Source organism: Rhinoraja longicauda, chromosome 21 (genome assembly GCF_053455715.1).
Source record: "Rhinoraja longicauda isolate Sanriku21f chromosome 21, sRhiLon1.1, whole genome shotgun sequence".
NCBI lineage: Eukaryota > Metazoa > Chordata > Chondrichthyes > Rajiformes > Arhynchobatidae > Rhinoraja > Rhinoraja longicauda.
Genome location: NC_135973.1, coordinates 12,423,179 through 12,442,314, shown reverse-complemented (window position 1 = coordinate 12,442,314; position 19,136 = coordinate 12,423,179). Strand labels below are relative to the sequence as shown.

The following is a 19,136-nucleotide window of genomic DNA, read 5'->3' as shown; positions in this document are numbered from 1 at the left end:
TCGGTGGCCAGTGATGTACCCACAGGGATCAGTGCTGGGACTTTGTGTTTCATGTATATTCAGAGATACAGCGCGGAAACAGGCCCTTCGGCCCACCGAGTTCGCGCCGCCCAGCGATCCCCGCACATTAACACTATCCTACACACGCTAGGGACAATTTTTACATTTACCCAGTCAATTAACCTACATACCTGTACGTCTTTGGAGTGTGGGAGGAAACCGAATATCTCGGAGAAAACCCACGCAGGTCACGGGGAGAACGTACAAACTCCGTACAGTACAGCACCCGTAATCAGGATCGAACCTGAGTCTCCAGCGCTGCATTCGCTGTAAGGCAGCAACTCTACCGCTGCGCCACCGTTAACAACTTGGAAGTGAACATTGGAGGAATGATTTATGTTCATGCCGACAATTATGTCCCTTCTAAGGTGGTCCCATTTGACCCCCATCCCTCTAAACATTTCTTATCCATATACTTGTCCACTGTATAAACCCACTGACTCGCACAGCTATCTGGACTACACTTCTTCCCACCCGGTCCCCTGGAAAAAGTCTATCCCCTACTCCCAATTCCTCCGTCTACGCCGCATCTGCGCCCGGGATGAGGTGTTTCACACTAGGGCTTCCGAGATGTCCTCGTTCTTCAGGAAACGGGGCTTCCCCTCCTCCATTATAGATGAGGCTCTCACTAGGGTCTCTTCTACATCCCGCAGCTCCACTCTTGCTCCCCCTCCCCCCACTCGCAACAAGGACAGAATCCCCCTCGTTCTCACCTTCCACCCCACCAGCCAGCGGATCCAACATATCATCCACCAACATTCCCGTCACCTACAACGGGACCCCACCACTGGCCATATCTTCCCATCCCCTCCCCTCTCTGCGTTCCGCAGAGACCGTTCCCTCCGTAATTCCCTGGTCCACTCGTCCCTTCCTACCCAAACCACCCCAACCCCGGGCACTTTCCCCTGCAACCGCACGAGATGCAACACCTGTCCCTTTACCTCCCCCCTCAACTCCATCCAAGGACTTTCCAGGTGAGACAAAGGTTCACCTGCACCTCCTCCAACCTCATCTATTGCATCCGCTGCTTTAGATGTCAACTCATTTACATCGGCGAAACCAAGCGCAGGCTCGGCGATCGCTTCGCTGAACACCTGCGCTCGGTCCGCATTAACAAAACTGATCTCCGGGTGGCCGAGCACTTCAACTCCCCCTCCCATTCCCAGTCTGACCTTTCTGTCATGGGCCTCCTCCAGTGCCATAGTGAGGCCCACCGGAAATTGGAGGAACAGCACCTCATATTTCGCCTGGGCAGTTTGCAGCCCAGTGGTATGAACGTCGACTTCTCCAACTTTAGATAGTCCCTCTGTCCCTCCCTTCCCCTCCCCTTCCCCTTCCCAGGTCTCCCTCTATCTTCCTGTCTCCACCTATATCCTTCCTTTGTCCCGCCCCCCTGACATCAGTCTGAAGAAGGGTCTCGACCCGAAACGTCACCCATTCCTTCTCTCCCGAGATGCTGCCTGACCTGCTGAGTTACTCCAGCATTTTGTGAATAAATCGATTTGTACCAGCATCTGCAGTTATTTTCTTATACTACTTGTCCAAATGTCTTTTACAAGGGGTAACTTATAACCAAGGGTTATCTTATATTTTACATAATAGTTAATATCTGGAATGTGGTGTAATAGGATACAATTACTACATTGGAGGTGCAATGATGACACTTTTGAAGACACAGAATGGTATGGTTATTATGTAAGCAAATGGAACTAGAGTGGATGACCAAAATGGTTGGCATGAATGAAGTGGGCCGAAGGGCCTGTTTCTATGCTGTATGACTGTAGAACACCGTTAATGGGCCTTGGTATTTGTATGAGAATTTGCTGCTCTGGTTATCTATAGGCTCTCTGTGCATTACATTGTGGTATTGCTGTCTTGAGGAGCTCTGCACATTTTCTGGCATAATTTGTCTGTAGTAATTGGACTGCACTCAATCAGAAACACGTATGAACTGGTAAAGTACCAATAAGGAGACCAAGAGAGTGTTAAAACAGCCACTAGTATAAATTACTCGATCAATAGATACGGGTTCATTATTACCATTATGTCCTGTGCCCTACTCACTGATCTATGAGTAAGAATAAAATCAATTGCAATCTGAGCAAATAAACATTAAAGAGTGCAAATGTCTAGTTCTAGAAACCAGAAGTCAAAGCTTAAGCATTAATAGGAGCTTTAAATAGAGGATAAAGATATATCATTTATAACCAAAACTTTGAACACAATGCTGCACTTGTTGAAGTCATCTCAAAGCAATTTCCCTGGGTGAGGAGTTGGTGAGAGTGAGAACACAGTTGACTCAGCTTAGAGTGTTTGTGTAAGCTCACGGTAAGAGCAACTCAGAACAAAAGTGAGAGTTAAATTACACTGTACAAAATCAGGTTTTGAATCCAATGTAGGCAAAGGAAATCCTATCCCCACCAACTGAGGGACTTTGTATCAGGTTTACATCAAGCTGCTCTGCACGGAAGTCGGTACATTATTATGCATGCAAATAGCTAAATGGACTAGTTAGAGTGGGAGTTTTCTCTAAAACAATCTGGGCTACATTAGCCAAAAAGGACAGTTTATAATTTAAGGAACGCCATCCATTTACACGTTGGCCTTCAGGTTTGTAGGTGCCATTGTAGGTGAATATTTTCAAATTCAGAAAATATTAGGATAATGACAGAATTATACTGACTAGTGAAGTGGGCAGAGATTTTAATTTAATGCAAAGAAATGTGATGTGATTCAACCTGATGGCAAAAACGAGGATGGGCGGAGAGAATGCATAGCTTTGAATATAGTGTGTGATAAGAGTGCAAAAGTAAGGAAGTCACATTCAACTATTCAAAAACATCACTTAGGCCTCAGCTGGAGCATCAGGCTTCAGGAAGGATGCCAAGGCAGAGGTGAGGCTTACTACAATACTGTTAATACGGTTTGTTTCTTCTGCTCTTCTCAGGACTTCTTTTGTTGAAAGGATCTTTTTCTCTGTTAAAAGTTGCTAACTGATGGTTATTGAATCAGAGACAACAGATTAAACAAACCACATTGTGAACTTACTTGCAGTAGGACAGTCACTCGATGAGTAGTCTTTGTGATATACGGCTTTAGTATCACCACACCTCACAGGGACGGACAGAATTTTAACAAGGGGATAAATGTTAACGTCATTTTATTAGAAAACAGCTTATCTTAATCACATTTGAGTCTGTTGATCGTGGGAACAAGATTTAACATTAATTCCCAGCACTGGTCCTCTGCGGATGGGTTCAGATCGAGAATACAACGGTGTCCGAATCCCCATCTGAAGGGGCATCGAAGCATATTGCACACTGGCAAGAGCAGAGTGCTGCCTAGTGGAGGCACCATATCCTGCACTGTAACACACAGCAGTGCAGTTAAACTACAAGGTTCAGTGTGTCGGCACCACGAGTCCAACTGACTGGAAGCAAACACTATTTAATGCAGGAACGTGCCTCAGCTCAGAACAACAAATCCTTCTCCTCCCTCGGTTCACCGGCTGCCACATTTTGCTCGATGCCTCATTCCCGATGACGGTGCCTTGTCTTGGGCATGGAGGAGGGTGGGGGCATTGATGGCTCAGTCCTGTAGACAGCTGGGCGAAAGGTGAACTCGTGTTAGGTCAGCAGTAATGAGCATCTTGTTACTCCACAAAATATAGAAAATCACACTACAACACATTTAAAACAATCCACGGGGGCAAGGGCAGCACACAGCACCATCCAGTGTATGTGAACTGCTGAACTGAGTTCCAGCTCTTCACAGATAAACTACGGTCTGGGATACCACTAGTGTACAAATTCAGCGAACAATCTATGACTGTCGACTTGAATTGTAATTTCAGAAGCAGATTGCTGTGAATAAAGTAAATTTATTTTTCAGTGCTGCCCTGAAATAGACAACAATCTAATAAATTTATCATGGTCTCCCAGTAACAGCTTGCGTACAAAACAGAAACAAGGGACTAGGTGACTGCCTCATATCCATTGCCTAAATAATCTGCAGGACCTGTAGGATTTACTCTGCTGAGTTCCAAGGATGATGCGATATTGCCCTGTTTAATAGCTATTTTCTACAAATGTCCTCCCACCTTTTATGGACCTTAAATATAATTCAAGGGCCTGACCTTGAGGTGAGGCAGAATCAAACCATCTGCACTCCAGCTGTTCGTGGAGGATTAGATGTGGGCTGTGACCAGGCAAATTAATGATGATGCACTTTATATAATAATTTCGTTGATTAAACAGTTGTTACCTGGGATCTCATGAGGCCAAAACTCTCTGCAGTGCGGACAGCAAGGGTCATCCCGACCTTGGAAATACTTTGCAGCGCAGGGGAGATGGATCCTGGCTGCACACAACTCGCACGTTTGACCCTGGAATCAAACACATGAGATTGCTGAGAGTAACAAGAATCTACCAATACACCAATAGTGGCAGGGCTGGACAGCTAATTGCAGAACAAGTCCTCGACCCCATCTCTCCAAAGTTCACTCTGTTGCCACTGGCAGGCGTGGCGGTAGCGTGATTATATTTCAGCTTTCTTCTTCGCCTATCCCACCTAATCCCCAACCAAGGATCCCAAGGGGTTAAGGACGGAACTCCATATCAGTACCCGCAATAATCTACCCCTAAGCTTTAGACTTTAGAGATAGGAAACTGAGGAGTGACCTTTTCACACAAAGGGTGGTGGGTGCATGGAACAAGCTGCCAGACGAGGTAGTTGAGGCAGGGACTATCCCAACGTTTAAGAAACAAACAGGTGCCTGAATAAGACAGGTTTGGAGGGATATGTCCCAAACGCAGGCAGGTGGGATTAGTGTAGCTGGGACATGTTGGCCAGAAGGGTCTGTTACCATGCAGTATCACTCTATGATACAGTGCGGAAACAGGTCCTTGGGCCCACCAAGTCCACGCCGACCAGTGATCACCCTATACACTAACATTATCCTACACACTTTGGACAATTTTACAATTTACCGAAGCCAATTAACCTACAAATCTGGAATGTCGAGGGGACCCGGAGCACCCAGAGAAAACCCAAGTGGTCACAGGGAGAACGTAAAACTGTACAGACAGCACCCTTAGTCAGGATCGAACCTGGGTCTCTGGCGCTGTAAGGCAGCAACTCTACCGCTGCGCCACCCAAGCTGCCAGAAAGGCAGATTCAATAGTTGCAGATCCCGCATTCCAGCTTGTATACAGAAGGCACTACAATACCTGGATTGCGATGATGTGGCAGATGTTGCACTCTTTCACCAGGTCCTGGTACATGTTGCGAATGTATTGTTCCAGCTCCATAATGCAACGAGTGCTGAGAATGTACTCGCCATCCTTCTAATGAAGACGAAACAAACAGCAATAGAGTCACAAGGAGCCAAAGCTGAGTGCTTTCATAAGTCATAGGAGCAGAATTAGACCATTCGGCCCATCAAGTCACTGCCATTCAATCATGGCTGATCTATCTCTCCCTCTCAACTCCTGCCTTCTCCCCATAACCCCTGACACCCATTCTAATCAAGAACATATCAATCTCCACCTTTAAAATATCCGTTGTCGTGGCCTCCAGACTTCCGTGGCAATGAATTCCACAGATTCAACACCCTCTGACTAAAGAAATTCCTCCTCATCTTCCTATAATACGTCCTTTTATTCTGAGGCGATGGCCTCTGGTCCTAGACATTCCCACTAGTGGAAACATTCTCTTCACAACCACTCTATCCAGGCCTTACTTGCACGGTCAGATGTGCACGACTCAGCTGCCACTTGCCTCACAGAGCCACTTGTCCTGCACAAATCTCTGTAGAACCAGCTCCACTTCCTTCTTCTTCATTTTCTTGGGCTGCAGTTGATCAGCCAGGTTCAGAATGTCCGTAGAAGAAACAATGCCACTCTCTGACTCGAGAACCAGGTCCAACTGAAAAAGAAGGACTTAACTGTTAGCTGTTGCTTGAATGGTGCTTGAAAGGTTGAAGTGGCACCCAGAGAAATTCAAAGTGATTTACTTTGGTGGTGAAGCAGACAGAGAGATGTCGTATCCCAAATGGCTCTGGGAGGACACTCTGCCAGCCAGAGATTCTGGGAAAGCACAGCGAAGGAAAGTTACCTGGTCAGTATCATTGCAAGAAAGGAGTCAGCTCTGTGAGCTGATCCTGAGCAGAGGTCAAGCAGATCAGGAGGCTCTGGCAAGTGATGTTTTGTGAATGGGGCAGTCCGATCAACTACAAAAGCTCAAACAGGCACTTTTTAAATTAAAGAACCAATTGCGGCAGCAGGGATTTGAAGGAGTTAAAGAGACACATAGTTGTATGGATAAGGTCTGTGTTTAGAGTATGATTTGCTGTAGCAAACTCAGCAATGACTGGAAGAAATGCATAGTAAAAAGGCACCATATGAGATAACCAGCACCAATGGCTCGGAGACTAACACTAAAGAAGGTGACCCTGAGTCAGGGACTCAGAGATGAACTCCCCTGGTCTAACTGCAGCCAGGTTGATCTGGAACGGGTAATATCGAAATACAGGCGGTGAGGTTAGCGACTTGTGCAACAGAAAGGAGGAATTTTAAAATTAAAGAGTTAAATAAACGCATGAATTATAGGTGATTAATAAAGTATAGTATAGTTATTTGTCAAAGTTAAGAGTCTTTTTGTCTTTTATTTCTATCTGTACATATACTTTTCAAAAAAATTAAAAATAAAAAAAAAGTCTGGTGTATTTTGTAGTGTGCCGTACTTAATTGGCAACAGTAGGCGTAGAATGTTCTACATGGTGAGGTGTACTAGGCGGTGTAGACACGTCCAATTCCGCTCACCACACATGTTAACATGCACATACCACAAGCAATTAGGAAAGGAAATGGTATATTGATTTTTATGCCAAATGGGAATGAAAATAGTATATTAATTTTTATTCCAAGGCTTTGATGTAACCAGAGCTGGAACACAGTTTTTGTTTTCACTACCCGAAGAGGTACCTGCTTAAAAGCAGAGCGTTTAAATGGAGACACTAGGGACTTCAGATGCTGGTTTACCGTTTAAAAAAAAGACACAAAATGCTGGTGGCGAAATGTTGCCTATCCACCTTCTCCACAGACACTGCCTGACCTGCTGTGTTACTCCAGCATGTTGTGTCCTTTTTAAAGCAGAGCAATACTGATTCACCAGATTGATTCTTGGGCACCAGGAGGTTGGAGCGAGTGAGCAGATTGGCCCTACCATTTCTGAAGTTTTAGAAAATAGGAGGTGATCTCTTTGAAATATTTGAGGGGGGTGCTGGACAGGATATACAAAATGGTTCCCCAAGCTAATATAGGGGATAGTCTCAGATTTCGGACTGGCCATTTCAGACTGATAAAAGGCAGAATATCTTTAATTTGAGATTATAATTCTTTGAAAAGTTCTGTGGCTGCCCAGTCAATTTGTTTCTTCAAGACTATGAAAGACTGGGATAGGTCAGGGATCGGGCAGGAAAAATGGTGGTGAAATAGTTGCTCAGTCATGATCCTATTGAAAAGTGAGGCTGGCTTTAGGCCTCGTTTGGCTTCTGTCTCTCCTGCTCTTAGATCTTCATCGGCTGTAAGGTGGGAAGGTTTGAATCCTGGCCCAAGCATCATTAAGGTTAGCATTCAGTATCCAATTTCCTGAGAAATTGCTTTTAATCTGAGAAACTGCTTCCAATATTCAGCCTTTAGTCGGCTGACCATCGATGCATCTTTAATTACCTTGCCTAATGCATGTGAGGTAAAGGGCAGGCATCAATCAACACCCCTGGTCAAAATTAATTCTTATGTTGCTTCAAGATTTTAATTTTAGATAACATTTCACCAACAGAAAATCCACAGATTGTGTGAAATCGAAACTCAACAATAGCGCTGAAGGCGGACTGCACAATACTGACCGTTTTCTTGAACACCTCCAGTTCAGTTTCTGTGTAATCGCAAGCCATCCTAGTGATCTCTGTCTCAGCGAGGTTAATCTGGAGACAATGCAAGAGGGAGATAAATGGCGAGTTACAGCCACCTGCAACCTCGGTACAAAAACAGCATGTTCTGTTGATGGGCAAAAGGGCACAAAGTGCTGGAGTAACTCAACAGGTCAGGCAGCATCTCTGGAGAACATGGACAGGTGACGTTTCGGGTCGAGACCCTTCTTCAGGCTGTGGATAGGAACGCCTGTAAACAAGGTGGGATCGAGTAAAGGTTCATTTTGTGGCTGGAGTACAAATTCTCACAGCTCAGGAAGTTCAGGACATTATACAGGTTGACGGATTTTAACATTATCCATCTTCACATCTTCCACATATTAACATTAATTCATTACATACTGTTCTTTTCATATAATCAACAAATCATTGACCTGTGATTTCTCTACAGTTGCCGTCAGCATTGTTCTGCTGAATAATTGGGAGACGATTAGGTGGGAATCCAGCCAAGAAATAGCATTACTTAACCAAAGGGCAGCACAGTCACAACATGCTCAGGGCCTCAATATAACAAAACAGGCAGACACGAGGCTTGTAGAAGTTTAAAGTGTAGTCGGTATAGGAATGTTAGTCTCCACAGAGCACTGTTTGAATGCTGCATTTAAATTCATTTGTCTGTGGAGAAAATAAGGGGCAAAATTGGACACTGAATACTTTAGAGATACAACATGGAAACAAGCCCTTTGGCCCACGAAGTCCACGCCAACCAGCGATCACCCCATACATTAGCACTATCCTACACACTAGGAACAATTTACAGTTTATTACAAAGCCAATCAGCCTACAAACCTGTACGTCTTTGGAGTGTGGAAGGAAGCCTGAGCACCCCAAGAAAACCCACGCAGGTCATGGGGAGAACGTACAAACTCTGTACAGCCAGTATCCAGTCAGGACCGAACCCAGGTGTCTGGCGCTGTAAGGCAGCAACTCTACCGCTGTGCTGCCCAAAGGATGCTTGGGCCATGAGTCAAGCTTTCCCATAGTGCAACAGAACAAAAGGTGTCCAAAGCAGAGAATCAGATATGGCTGGAAGGAAAGTTCACATACAGTACCAATGAGGAAAGGCTTTTGGAGCACCCGTGATTGGTGTCAGGTGTTCTGAGACAGCACTGGACAATAGACTGTAATGTGAATGTCAGTGTGAGGCTCTGTGTTGCCCAGTGAGATTTCTTCTTCTCAGGCATAAACAGGGAGAGTTCGCACTCAATGCAGTTCTAGGCAGAGCTAGGTCACAAATCACTGCATCTGCAAACTTTGAGGAATGTGGTTATCTTGCCATAAAACAAGCTCTGCTGCTGTCTATTTAAAAAACAAATTTCACAGTGACATGACATGTCTGACTTACCAAAGCATAATACTGCTGCCCATCATCCTCACTCATCCCTTTCCTGATCTCCATGAACAGAGGCTGCAGATGAGTGTTGATATTTTTGATAAACTCGTCCAACTGGTCATGTCTGTAATGCACTGGAGATTAAAAAGAAAGAAGAGTCACTGTACTGGATCACATCAATGAAGAGCATAGATGCTTTGCGGAGCAAATATACTCTCTCTCTCTCTCTCTCTCTTATAAACCATCTACAAACTCACCATCACCTTGAGCTTGGAAGGGCTCTGGTTTTATGTTTTTTGAATATATTGCTAGTCTAATGCACGTGGGCAAAGGCTAGCGGAGAGGAGAGAGCAAGCAGGGTGTGGGACTTGTCAGTCTGTGGCAGTAACAGATAGGAAGCTGGGTCTTCTACAGGTCAAAAGTGACAAAGGTAAGCCAAATATCAGCAAGAGAGGAAGTTTGTCAGAGAGGGAAGGAAAAGATACCCAAGGAGTGGAACGGAAGTATGTTGTAGATTCAATAGACAATAGGCAATAGACAATAGGTGCAGGAGTAGGCCATTCAGCCCTTCGAGCCAGCACCGCCATTCAACGCGATCATGGCTGATCACTCTCAATCAGTACCCCGTTCCTGCCTTCTCCCCATACCCCCTCACTCCGCTATTCTTAAGAGCTCTATCCAGCTCTCTCTTGAAAGCATCCAACGAACTGGCCTCCACTGCCTTCTGAGGCAGAGAATTCCACACCTTCACCACTCTCTGACTGAACAAGTTCTTCCTCATCTCCGTTCTAAATGGCCTACCCCTTATTCTTAAACTGTGGCCCCTTGTTCTGGACTCCCCCAACATTGGGAACATGTTTCCTGCCTCTAATGTGTCCAATCCCTTAATTATCTTATATGTTTCAATAAGATCCCCCCTCATCCTTCTAAATTCCAGTGTATACAAGCCTAATTGCTCCAGCCTTTCAACATACGACAGTCCCGCCATTCCGGGAATTAACCTAGTGAACCTACGCTGCACGCCCTCAATTCCACATGGTGCAGAGGATAAGAGAGACTAGTTAAATATGAATTAATAATATAAGGAAGTTGATTCCACCAGGGGGAGGAGAGATGGTGGGAAGCATGATTATGATGAGCTACTGCCTCTGCAGTCAACCAGATAACCAGAGTCCTGTTCACCTGCTGTGTTTAATGAAAATAATGGTCAGTCAGCGATGGTGAAATGGAAAGGTCGGTTCACACATGCATCTGGAACAATAGGCAGAGATTCAATTTGGTTGTGCAATTAAATACGGGGTCCAGACTCAAACAGTAATACTCTTTTTTAATCGCACATCCAGCTCTTTGTGCTTTTAGTCCAGATTTGCAATAATTGCCGCACTTTTCTTTTTTAATCTCCGCAGTCGCCCTTTGCTGCTACCGCACATTCCTCCCACCCACATTTGCATGCTGATTTAATCACACCGAGGCATCTTTGTGTTGAGGTTTAACGGGAGGGAGGGAAGAGAATGGTTGCCACCCAAACATCGGGACCGCAGTGAGACATCTGACCACATCTCACTTTCACACTGTGACAGCAAAGCATGCAGAGCATTGGAACAAATTAAATAAAGTTTAAGCCCATGTTCCTTAAGTAGTTCTGTAACTAATCATATAGAAGTACAAGTCATAAAGCATTGCTGCAGCTTAAAGTCCTGTTAATAGGATACAATCAGAATAACATGTGGTAACATTCCAAAAACACTATAATGAGATTGAGCCGAAGATAGATAAATCTACTACTGTGACCGCATTAAAAATCTTTAAGTTTCTGCAATGTTAACATATTAAAGATCCTTTCACACAGCAGTGGTCATCAAACCTCAAACCAGGTTGCACTAACATTTAATGAGAAGGGAGATAAAAGATCAGTCATCTTACTTGTACCACACACATTATCAAAACCCAGGCACTTTTCTTAACCACAGTTTGAACTGAGAAGAATCATTTGAAACAGCAACATGTTTTGCATTCATGATTTTGTCTCACAGGTTAGGTTTCGTTTCCGTACATGAGGCGAGTTGAAACTCTAACCCCAATGCTATAATAACAAACCCCACGCACGTGCTGTACACGGAGATGGAGGCTTCTGCACCCAGACACAAAGATGAGAATTTAAATTTTAAACTCGGAAGGCACGGTGGTGCAGTGGCAGAGTTGCTGCCTTATGGCGCCAGAGATCCGGGATCGATCCTGACTACGGGTGCTGTCTGTATCGAGTTTGTACGTTTTCCCCTTGACCTTCGTGGGTTTTCTCCAGTAAAATTGTAAATTGACCCTTGTATAGGTTGGACAGTGTTAGTGTGCGGGGATCGCTGTTCGGATCAGACTCGGTGGGCCAAAGGGCCTGTTTCCACACTGTATCTCAAAACTAGACTAAAGCTGAGAGCAGTGTAGATATGAATGAAAGGAAAGCAAAATGGTGAGGATTATGGCAGAGGCACCAGATATCTAAAGATATCTCATCATGAGTTAAAAATGTTAAGGAGTCAGATTTAGGTCTTAGTGATAACACAGCTATCAAAGAAATATACTTCAAGGTTGAATAGAGCACCCACAATATCAAGAATATAACATGTTTTTTTGGGAGGGAAACTTGCCACCTTATTCAATCTATGTTTATCTTTGACTCATGTCCCACATGAACTTCATTAACTGTTCTCTGAAGTGACTTGGCAAGACACTTCGTTGCACCAAAGCATTACAAACTCAAATCTGTAGGGAAGAGCAGAGAATAACGAGCTCCCCACTGTGAACGACAACTGAAATGAACCCAGCTTCTGATGGAAACTCATGGTTTCCCTCAGTGGGGACAACACCAGGAAGAGCTCTGTCACCTGATCACCTTCCATTGTGCCTTCTGATGAAAGGTACTCGGCTGGTCATGACGTTGGTTAAGTCACTGAGCAAGTTCCTGTCTTATATCGCTATACCACTTCCACAAAATGTTACTGAGAATTTAAATAAGTGGACTCACAGTGTAATCAACAGAAGCAGCGTTATGAAATGGGCGACACTAACTCAGTTATCTCCCTCCCACACCTCTCAAACAAAGAAACCTTTATCGAAAGTCAAATAACGGCTGCGTATCGAGCAACTGTTATGCAAATCTCGCCGGGGAGGGGGAGAGTGGTGATCTGACGCTGGACAATGGCCTGTCCTTGTTCCAGCAGTCAAGTCAGCTCAACAAAATGACTGGATCAGGTGAGGCATCATTGAAAATGAAAATTACACTTCCAATTTAGTTCCATTTCATTAACAAATTGAAGTGACGGCCCAAGGTGAAAATAGGCTCTTCCCAAGGCACCTTTTGCAATCACAGAGCACCCTGAATCCCTCCCCCCATGAAGTCCTTGAAGCCAATACCATAATTACATTACCCTTGTTACATTCCACTTAAATTTCCTGTTTTATACTATATTCAACGCTACAATTATAGATAGTGGGTCTATTATCTACTCTTATCAGCCATTCCAGTTTACATCCTCACTTTTTTGGACTACACATCATTTGTCTCAACTACCTTGAACTTGCCCTTTACAAACAGAAAGATCACATTTCAAAATGTTCCATTGAATCATTTTGACTCATCCTTTAACAAGACATTCCCTTTCCTTCATATCCCTTCCAGTGAAAATCCATTCATATCTCTCTCTTCTAATGTTCTGATGAAGGCATGCAGACCTGAAATGCTGATAGTCTCTTTTTCCGCAGATGCAGCCTGACTTGCTGAGTTTTTCCAGCATTTCGTGCTCTGTTTCTGATTTTCTGGTACAACCTGGACAAAGCTTCTTCATTCTGTGAACTCCCAACATGAAAGTCATGCCTGGATGCAAGAGTGACCTGTGCTCAGAAGTTTCTGCATAGAATTGTTCAGAGAGGGGTTCAGATGACACAAAGCTGGGTAGCAATGTGAACTGCGAGGAGGATGCTATGAGGCTGTAGGGTGACTTGGATAAGTTGGGTGAGTGGGCAGAAGCATGGCAGATGCAGTGGATAAATGTGAGGTTATCCACTGGTGGCAAGAACAGGAAGGCAGATTATTATCTGAATGGTGTCAGATTAGGAGAAGGGGAAGTGCAATGAGACCTGGGTGTGCTTGTACATCGGTCACTGAAAGTAAGCATGCAGGTACAGCAGGAAGTGAAAAAAGCTAATGGCATGTTGGCCTTCATTGCGAGAGGATTTGAGTTTAGGAGCAAGGAGGTCCTCCTGCAATTGTACAGGGCCCTGGTGAGACCGCACCTGGTGTATTGTGCGCAATTTTGGTCTCCTAATTTGAGGAAGGACTTTATTGCTTTGGAGGGAGAGCAGCGTAGTTAACCAGGTTAATTCCTGGGATGGTGGGACTGACATATGATGAAAGAATGGGTCGAATGGGCTTGTATTCACTGGAATTTAGAAGGATGAGAGGGGATCTTATAGAAACATATAAAATTCTTAAAGGATTGGACAAGCTAGATGCAGGAAAAAATGTTCCAGATGTTGGGGGAGTCCAGAACCAGGGGTCACAGTTTGAGAATAAGAGGTAGGCCATTTAGGACTGAGATGAGGAAAATAAATTTCACGCAGAGTTGTGAATCTGTGGAGTTCTCTGCCACAGTGGGCAGTGGAGGCCAATTCACTGGATGTTTTCAAGAGAGAGTTAGATTTAGCTCTTAGGGCTGAGAATCATGGGATTTGGGGCGAAAAGCCAGAGCGGGGTACTGACTTTGGATGATCAGCCATGATCATATTGAATGGCGGTGCTGGCTCGAAGGGCTGAATGGCCTACTCCTGCACCTACTTTCTATGTTTCTAAGTGCTCGTCCACTACATTCAGTGCTCTCGATGTGGCCTTCTTTACATCGGCAAGAGCAAGCGTAGACTAAGTGATCGTTTTGCCAAACTCCTGTGCTCGGTGCACCAAGGACTGCTGTAACTCCCGGTTACTCACCATTTTAACTCCCCTTATCATACCCACACTGACATTTATTTTCTGGGCCTCCAACATTGCCAGAACGAGGCCACACACAAACTGGAGGAACAGTACCTGCATTGATCATGCGCTACAATATTCCAAATGGACCAATTAAAATTTGGAGTAAGACAGCTTGGCAATTATAGCTCTTTCTCGAGGTTCTGTGGAATCAAACGCTTGGGCTCCTCTGAAATTCATGCACTTTCAGGCAAGAATTAAGACTAATACTTTACAATAAGAAAGCGTTGGCTGACCTTTGTGTATTTCACAGCAATGCCTGTGTAACTTCCGTGTTACAGAGCCTTCCAGGATCCCCTGTGACATCATTGTCTGTAGGAATCGTCGCTGGCCGTCATTTAGTGCTGTTGCCATGGCGACACCTCGATTTCCTGGAGGAAAGTTTGGATATTAACTGGGATTCCTAAGATCATGGGAACTGCTGAGGTCCCTGATGACCCGCACACAACAAATTGTACCGCGTTGCATAGTTTAACCCCTGGCTCTGGGAATAACACCGTTGCCTCTTAGTCTGATGATTGGGATTCAAAAGCCTCAATCCAGAGACTTGAGTGGAAAATCTAGGTTGGCACTCCAATACAATGCTGAGGAGGTTAACCACTGTTAGGAGCGAGCTTTTGAATGAGATGCCAAGCTGCATCTGCATTAGGATGGAGGGGGGAAGGTTTAATGGCAATGTGCAGGGCAGGTTTTTTTTTTACAGAGAGTGATGAGGAACGCACTGGTGGTGGTGGAGGCAGATACGATAGTGGCTTATGAGAGGCTTTAAGATAAGCGCATGGAAGTACAGGGAATAGAGGGATATGGATCATGTTACAGGCAGATTAGATTAGTTTAAATTTACACCTTGTTCGACACAAACATTGCGGGCTGAGGGGCCCGTTGCTGTGCTGTCCTATATTTTACGAGGACAGCTGGATATTAAAGATCCCACAGAAGAGTTGGGGAGCTCTTACTGGCTTCCTGACCAACATTTAATCCTCTATCGGCAATATCAAATGGACAACTTGCTTTTTGTGGAAGCTTTTTGTGTGGGAATTGGCTTCCACATTTCATACTTAACGGCAGCAACTGGATTCGTTTTGATCTTCCATTTTTCTCTTTCTTTTTAAATTATTTTTTTGGTGGCTGGCATCACTAGAAAGACTAGTATTTATTGCCCATCTCTAAATGGTGGTGATGAGTGGCTTGCTAGACCATTACAGAAGGCAGTGCAGAGTCAACTACATTGCTTCAGGTCCAGAGCCACATGCAAGGCTAGATCGGGTGAGGACAGCAGACGTTTTCCCAATGAAGATCAATGAAGCATTTCTTTATAACAAGCCAGCGGATTTTTACTACCCTTACCAAAAATGGTTTGTTTAATTCCCATTTGTTAACCCTATTTAAATTCCACATAGCCATTGACAGCTAAGAAATTTGAAGTCTCGCTAGATCATTCGTCCAGGTCTTTGCGTTCAATGCAATGGCTTTACCGGCCACTTTGACCATAACCCCAATATTCAAGGAGGAAGAAGGAAAACAGAAGTACAAGCTTTATTCACACTTAGTGGTGAGGAAAGTACGAGCATACATCAAGGATAAAGTTGCAGGCCACAAGAAGGAACGCTATTTAATTGAGATAATGAAGGATTTATAGAAGGAAAACTGTGCCAATCTAATGCTAAAGTATCTAACATCAGTAGTGTGCTGGAATATTCAAACAGTTAATACAAAAGAGGTTATTTACACAAAATTTGTAACATGGACAGTGGTATCTGGAATGCTCTGCCACTGCAGATATTAGTGATGTATAAGAGGCTTTTGATGGACACATGGATATGTTAGGAATGGAGGGATATGGATCATGTGCAGGCATATGACATTAGTTTATGTTGCTATCATATTCAGCATAGACATTGTGGCTGATGGGCCTGATCCTGTGCTGTACTTTTCTATGTATGTTTAATGATCATAGCTTATGAAAGGTAGAGCTACACTTAATTGTAATTAAAGGCAGCAGGCACAGGTAAAGGTTTGCGGGTAATGGGGCAGTTCCTCAGTGTGGCCACCTGTAAGTTAAGAAAAGCAGCAGAGCACGTGCACCAAAGCAAGTTCCACAAATTGTACCGAGACCAATGAGCAGATACTCTGCATTGATGTCAATTGGTCAGGTCATTAGTCAGGCTGTGTCGAGAGAGCACGATTCCACCCGTGACAATCCACTTTTGTCAGTCTGTCACCCTGACCTCAGATTCCATCACCCTACCCCAACTTCTACTTCTCATCACACCACCCCAAACTCCACCTCCCACAAAGACAACCACACTCTCTCTCTCTCTCTCTCCTCACTCCGTCTCACACACCCAACCGGCGGCCATCCTGACCTCGGATTCCATCACATCACTCCAAACATTACTTCCCACAGTACAACCACGCTCTCAATCCTCACGCCCTCTCACACATCCATCTCCCCTGTCCCACTCCAGCCTCAGCTCCTCCCCACTAGTCCCACACAGTTCTCGCCCTCCTGCCTCCTACTCTCTGGCCACCACCCCCCCCCCCCCCCCTTCATCTCATATCTTAAAAGCCCTTGCATTTTGCCCCCAACCCCACCCTCCATTTCCACTCCATCACTGAATCCGGTCTCTCTCCCCAATGCTCTAACCCCACCCCAAACTTTTCCCACTCTCTATTCCCCAGTCCGTCTCACTCATTCATAGTCACCCGAACCCCTGCCTACCCCCAAAAAATCTCCAGTCCTTTCTCTCCCTCGCCACCCATCTGTTTTCTCACCTCACCGTACATTTCCCTCCCTCTATCCCCCATCCCAATCTCACTTCCCCACTCCGACCTCTCTCACTGCAAACCCCACTGACTGCACTCCCCAAACTGAACTTTAAACCCCTCTTTCTCACTCAAACACAACATATATCGCTCTCCACGCCTGCCCTGCCATGCCCTCATCTACACCCAATTCTAGACTGCCATTGTATACACTGGAATTTAGAAGGATGAGAGGGGATCTTATCGAAACATATAAGATTATTAAGGGGTTGGACACGTTAGAGGCAGGAAACATGTTCCCAAAGTTGGGGGAGTCCACAACCAGGGGCCATAGTTTAAGAATAAGGGGTAGGCCATTTAGAACGGAGATGAGGAAAATCTTTTTCAGTCAGAGAGTTGTGAATCTGTGGAATTCTCTGCCTCAGATGGCAGTGGGAGGCCAATTCTCTGAATGCATTCAAGAGAGAGCTGGATAGAGCTCTTAAGGATAGCGGAGTCAGGGGGTATGGGGAGAAGGCAGGAACGGGGTACTGATTGAGAATGATCAGCCATGATCACATTGAATGGCGGTGCTGGCTCGAAGGGCCGAATGGCCTCCTCCTACACCTATTGTCTATTGTCCCCAATTACCTCCCCATGAAGCCATCACAACACCCACCAACCGGTTGATCTGGTCACAACTCCCGTCCCTCCATCTCTACACCATCTCCATTTCACTCTTCTCCCTTTCCCCTTTCGCCCATCATCATCATCTCTTCCTCTCCTTCCATCCTCCCGGACTCATCTGAATGTTGCCCCGTCAACCCCACGCCTCTTCCCGCCCTCCTCCTCCTCCTCCTCCTTCCCTCCCTCCCTCTCTCTCTCCTTCCCTCCCTCTCTCCCTCCGTCCCTCTCTCCTTCCCTCCCTCTCTCCTTCCCTCCCTCTCTCCTTCCCTCCCTCCCTCCCTCCCTCTCTCCTTCCCTCCCTCCTTCCCTCCCTCACTCTCTCCTTCCCTCCCTCCCTCCCTCTCTCTCTCCTTCCCTCCCTCTCTCCTTCCCTCCCGCTCTCCCTCCCTCCCTCTCTCCTTCCCTCCCTCCCTCTCTCTCTCCTTCCCCTCCCTCCCTCTCTCCTTCCCTCCCTCCCTCCCTCTCTCTCTCCTTCCCTCCCTCTCTCCTTCCCTCCCTCCCTCCCTCTCTCTCTCCTTCCCTCCCTCTCTCCTTCCCTCCCGCTCTCCCTCCCTCCCTCTCTCCTTCCCTCCCTCTCTCTCTCCTTCCCCTCCCTCTCTCTCTCTCTCTCTCTCCCTCCCTCCCTTTTCTCACCTCTCGGTCTCCGCGGCGCCGGTTTCCCACAACACCTCGCGCGACTCCCTCGCGGTGCATTGTGGTCGGACCTGCCGCCTGTCCCCTCCCCCACACCCCCCCCCCCCCCACACACACCCACACACCCCCCCCCCACACACACACACACACACACACCACACACACACACCCACACCCCCCACACACCCACACACACACACCCCCCACACACACACCACACACACACACACACACACTCCCCCCCACACACACGCACACACCCCCACAGCAAAAGTTTGGTCTATGTCTGTGCTGTCGTACAGCATTCCATCATTCTATTCTCCACTTTTTTTAGTTTAGTTTAGGATCACAGCGTAGAAACAGGTTCTTTGACCCACTGAATCTGTGCAGACTAACGAAGCATCTGCCGATCCTTCTTGCACATCCTGTACACTGGTTCTATCCTCCACACTCTGGACAATTTACAGAAGCCAATTAACCTACAAACCTGCACGTCTTTGGAATACGGGAGGATAACTGGAGCACCCGGAGTAACCCCACGCGGTCACAGGGAGAATGTACAAACTCCGTACAGGCAACACCCTGAAGTCAGGCCCGAACCTGAGTGTCTGGCCGTGTAAAGCAGCAACTCTACCTCTGTCGCACACTTACTTCCCTGAAATCTCATC

General features: G+C 45.9%; 1 protein-coding gene across 4 annotated transcripts; it reads right to left on the bottom strand.

The window, feature by feature from the left end:
• Window positions 1-3,219: 3,219 nt before the first annotated feature.
• On the bottom strand, window positions 3,220-18,516 carry nsmce1 (NSE1 component of SMC5/6 complex). Of its 4 annotated transcripts, none has more exons than XM_078418472.1 (8): window positions 18,469-18,516; window positions 14,640-14,774; window positions 9,396-9,517; window positions 7,967-8,044; window positions 5,839-5,985; window positions 5,289-5,405; window positions 4,324-4,444; window positions 3,220-3,664 (listed from the first exon to the last, which is right to left on the bottom strand). In XM_078418472.1, exons 2-8 carry the CDS (start codon window positions 14,755-14,757, stop codon window positions 3,591-3,593), a joined length of 777 nt encoding a protein of 258 aa, XP_078274598.1. In that variant the 5' UTR covers window positions 14,758-14,774; window positions 18,469-18,516; the 3' UTR covers window positions 3,220-3,590. The 4 variants fall into 4 exon arrangements, with proteins under 4 accessions (XP_078274598.1, XP_078274599.1, XP_078274597.1 ...); XM_078418473.1 differs by lacking the exon at window positions 18,469-18,516 and adding an exon at window positions 17,828-17,957; XM_078418471.1 differs by lacking the exon at window positions 18,469-18,516 and adding an exon at window positions 17,800-17,949.
• Window positions 18,517-19,136: the final 620 nt, after the last annotated feature.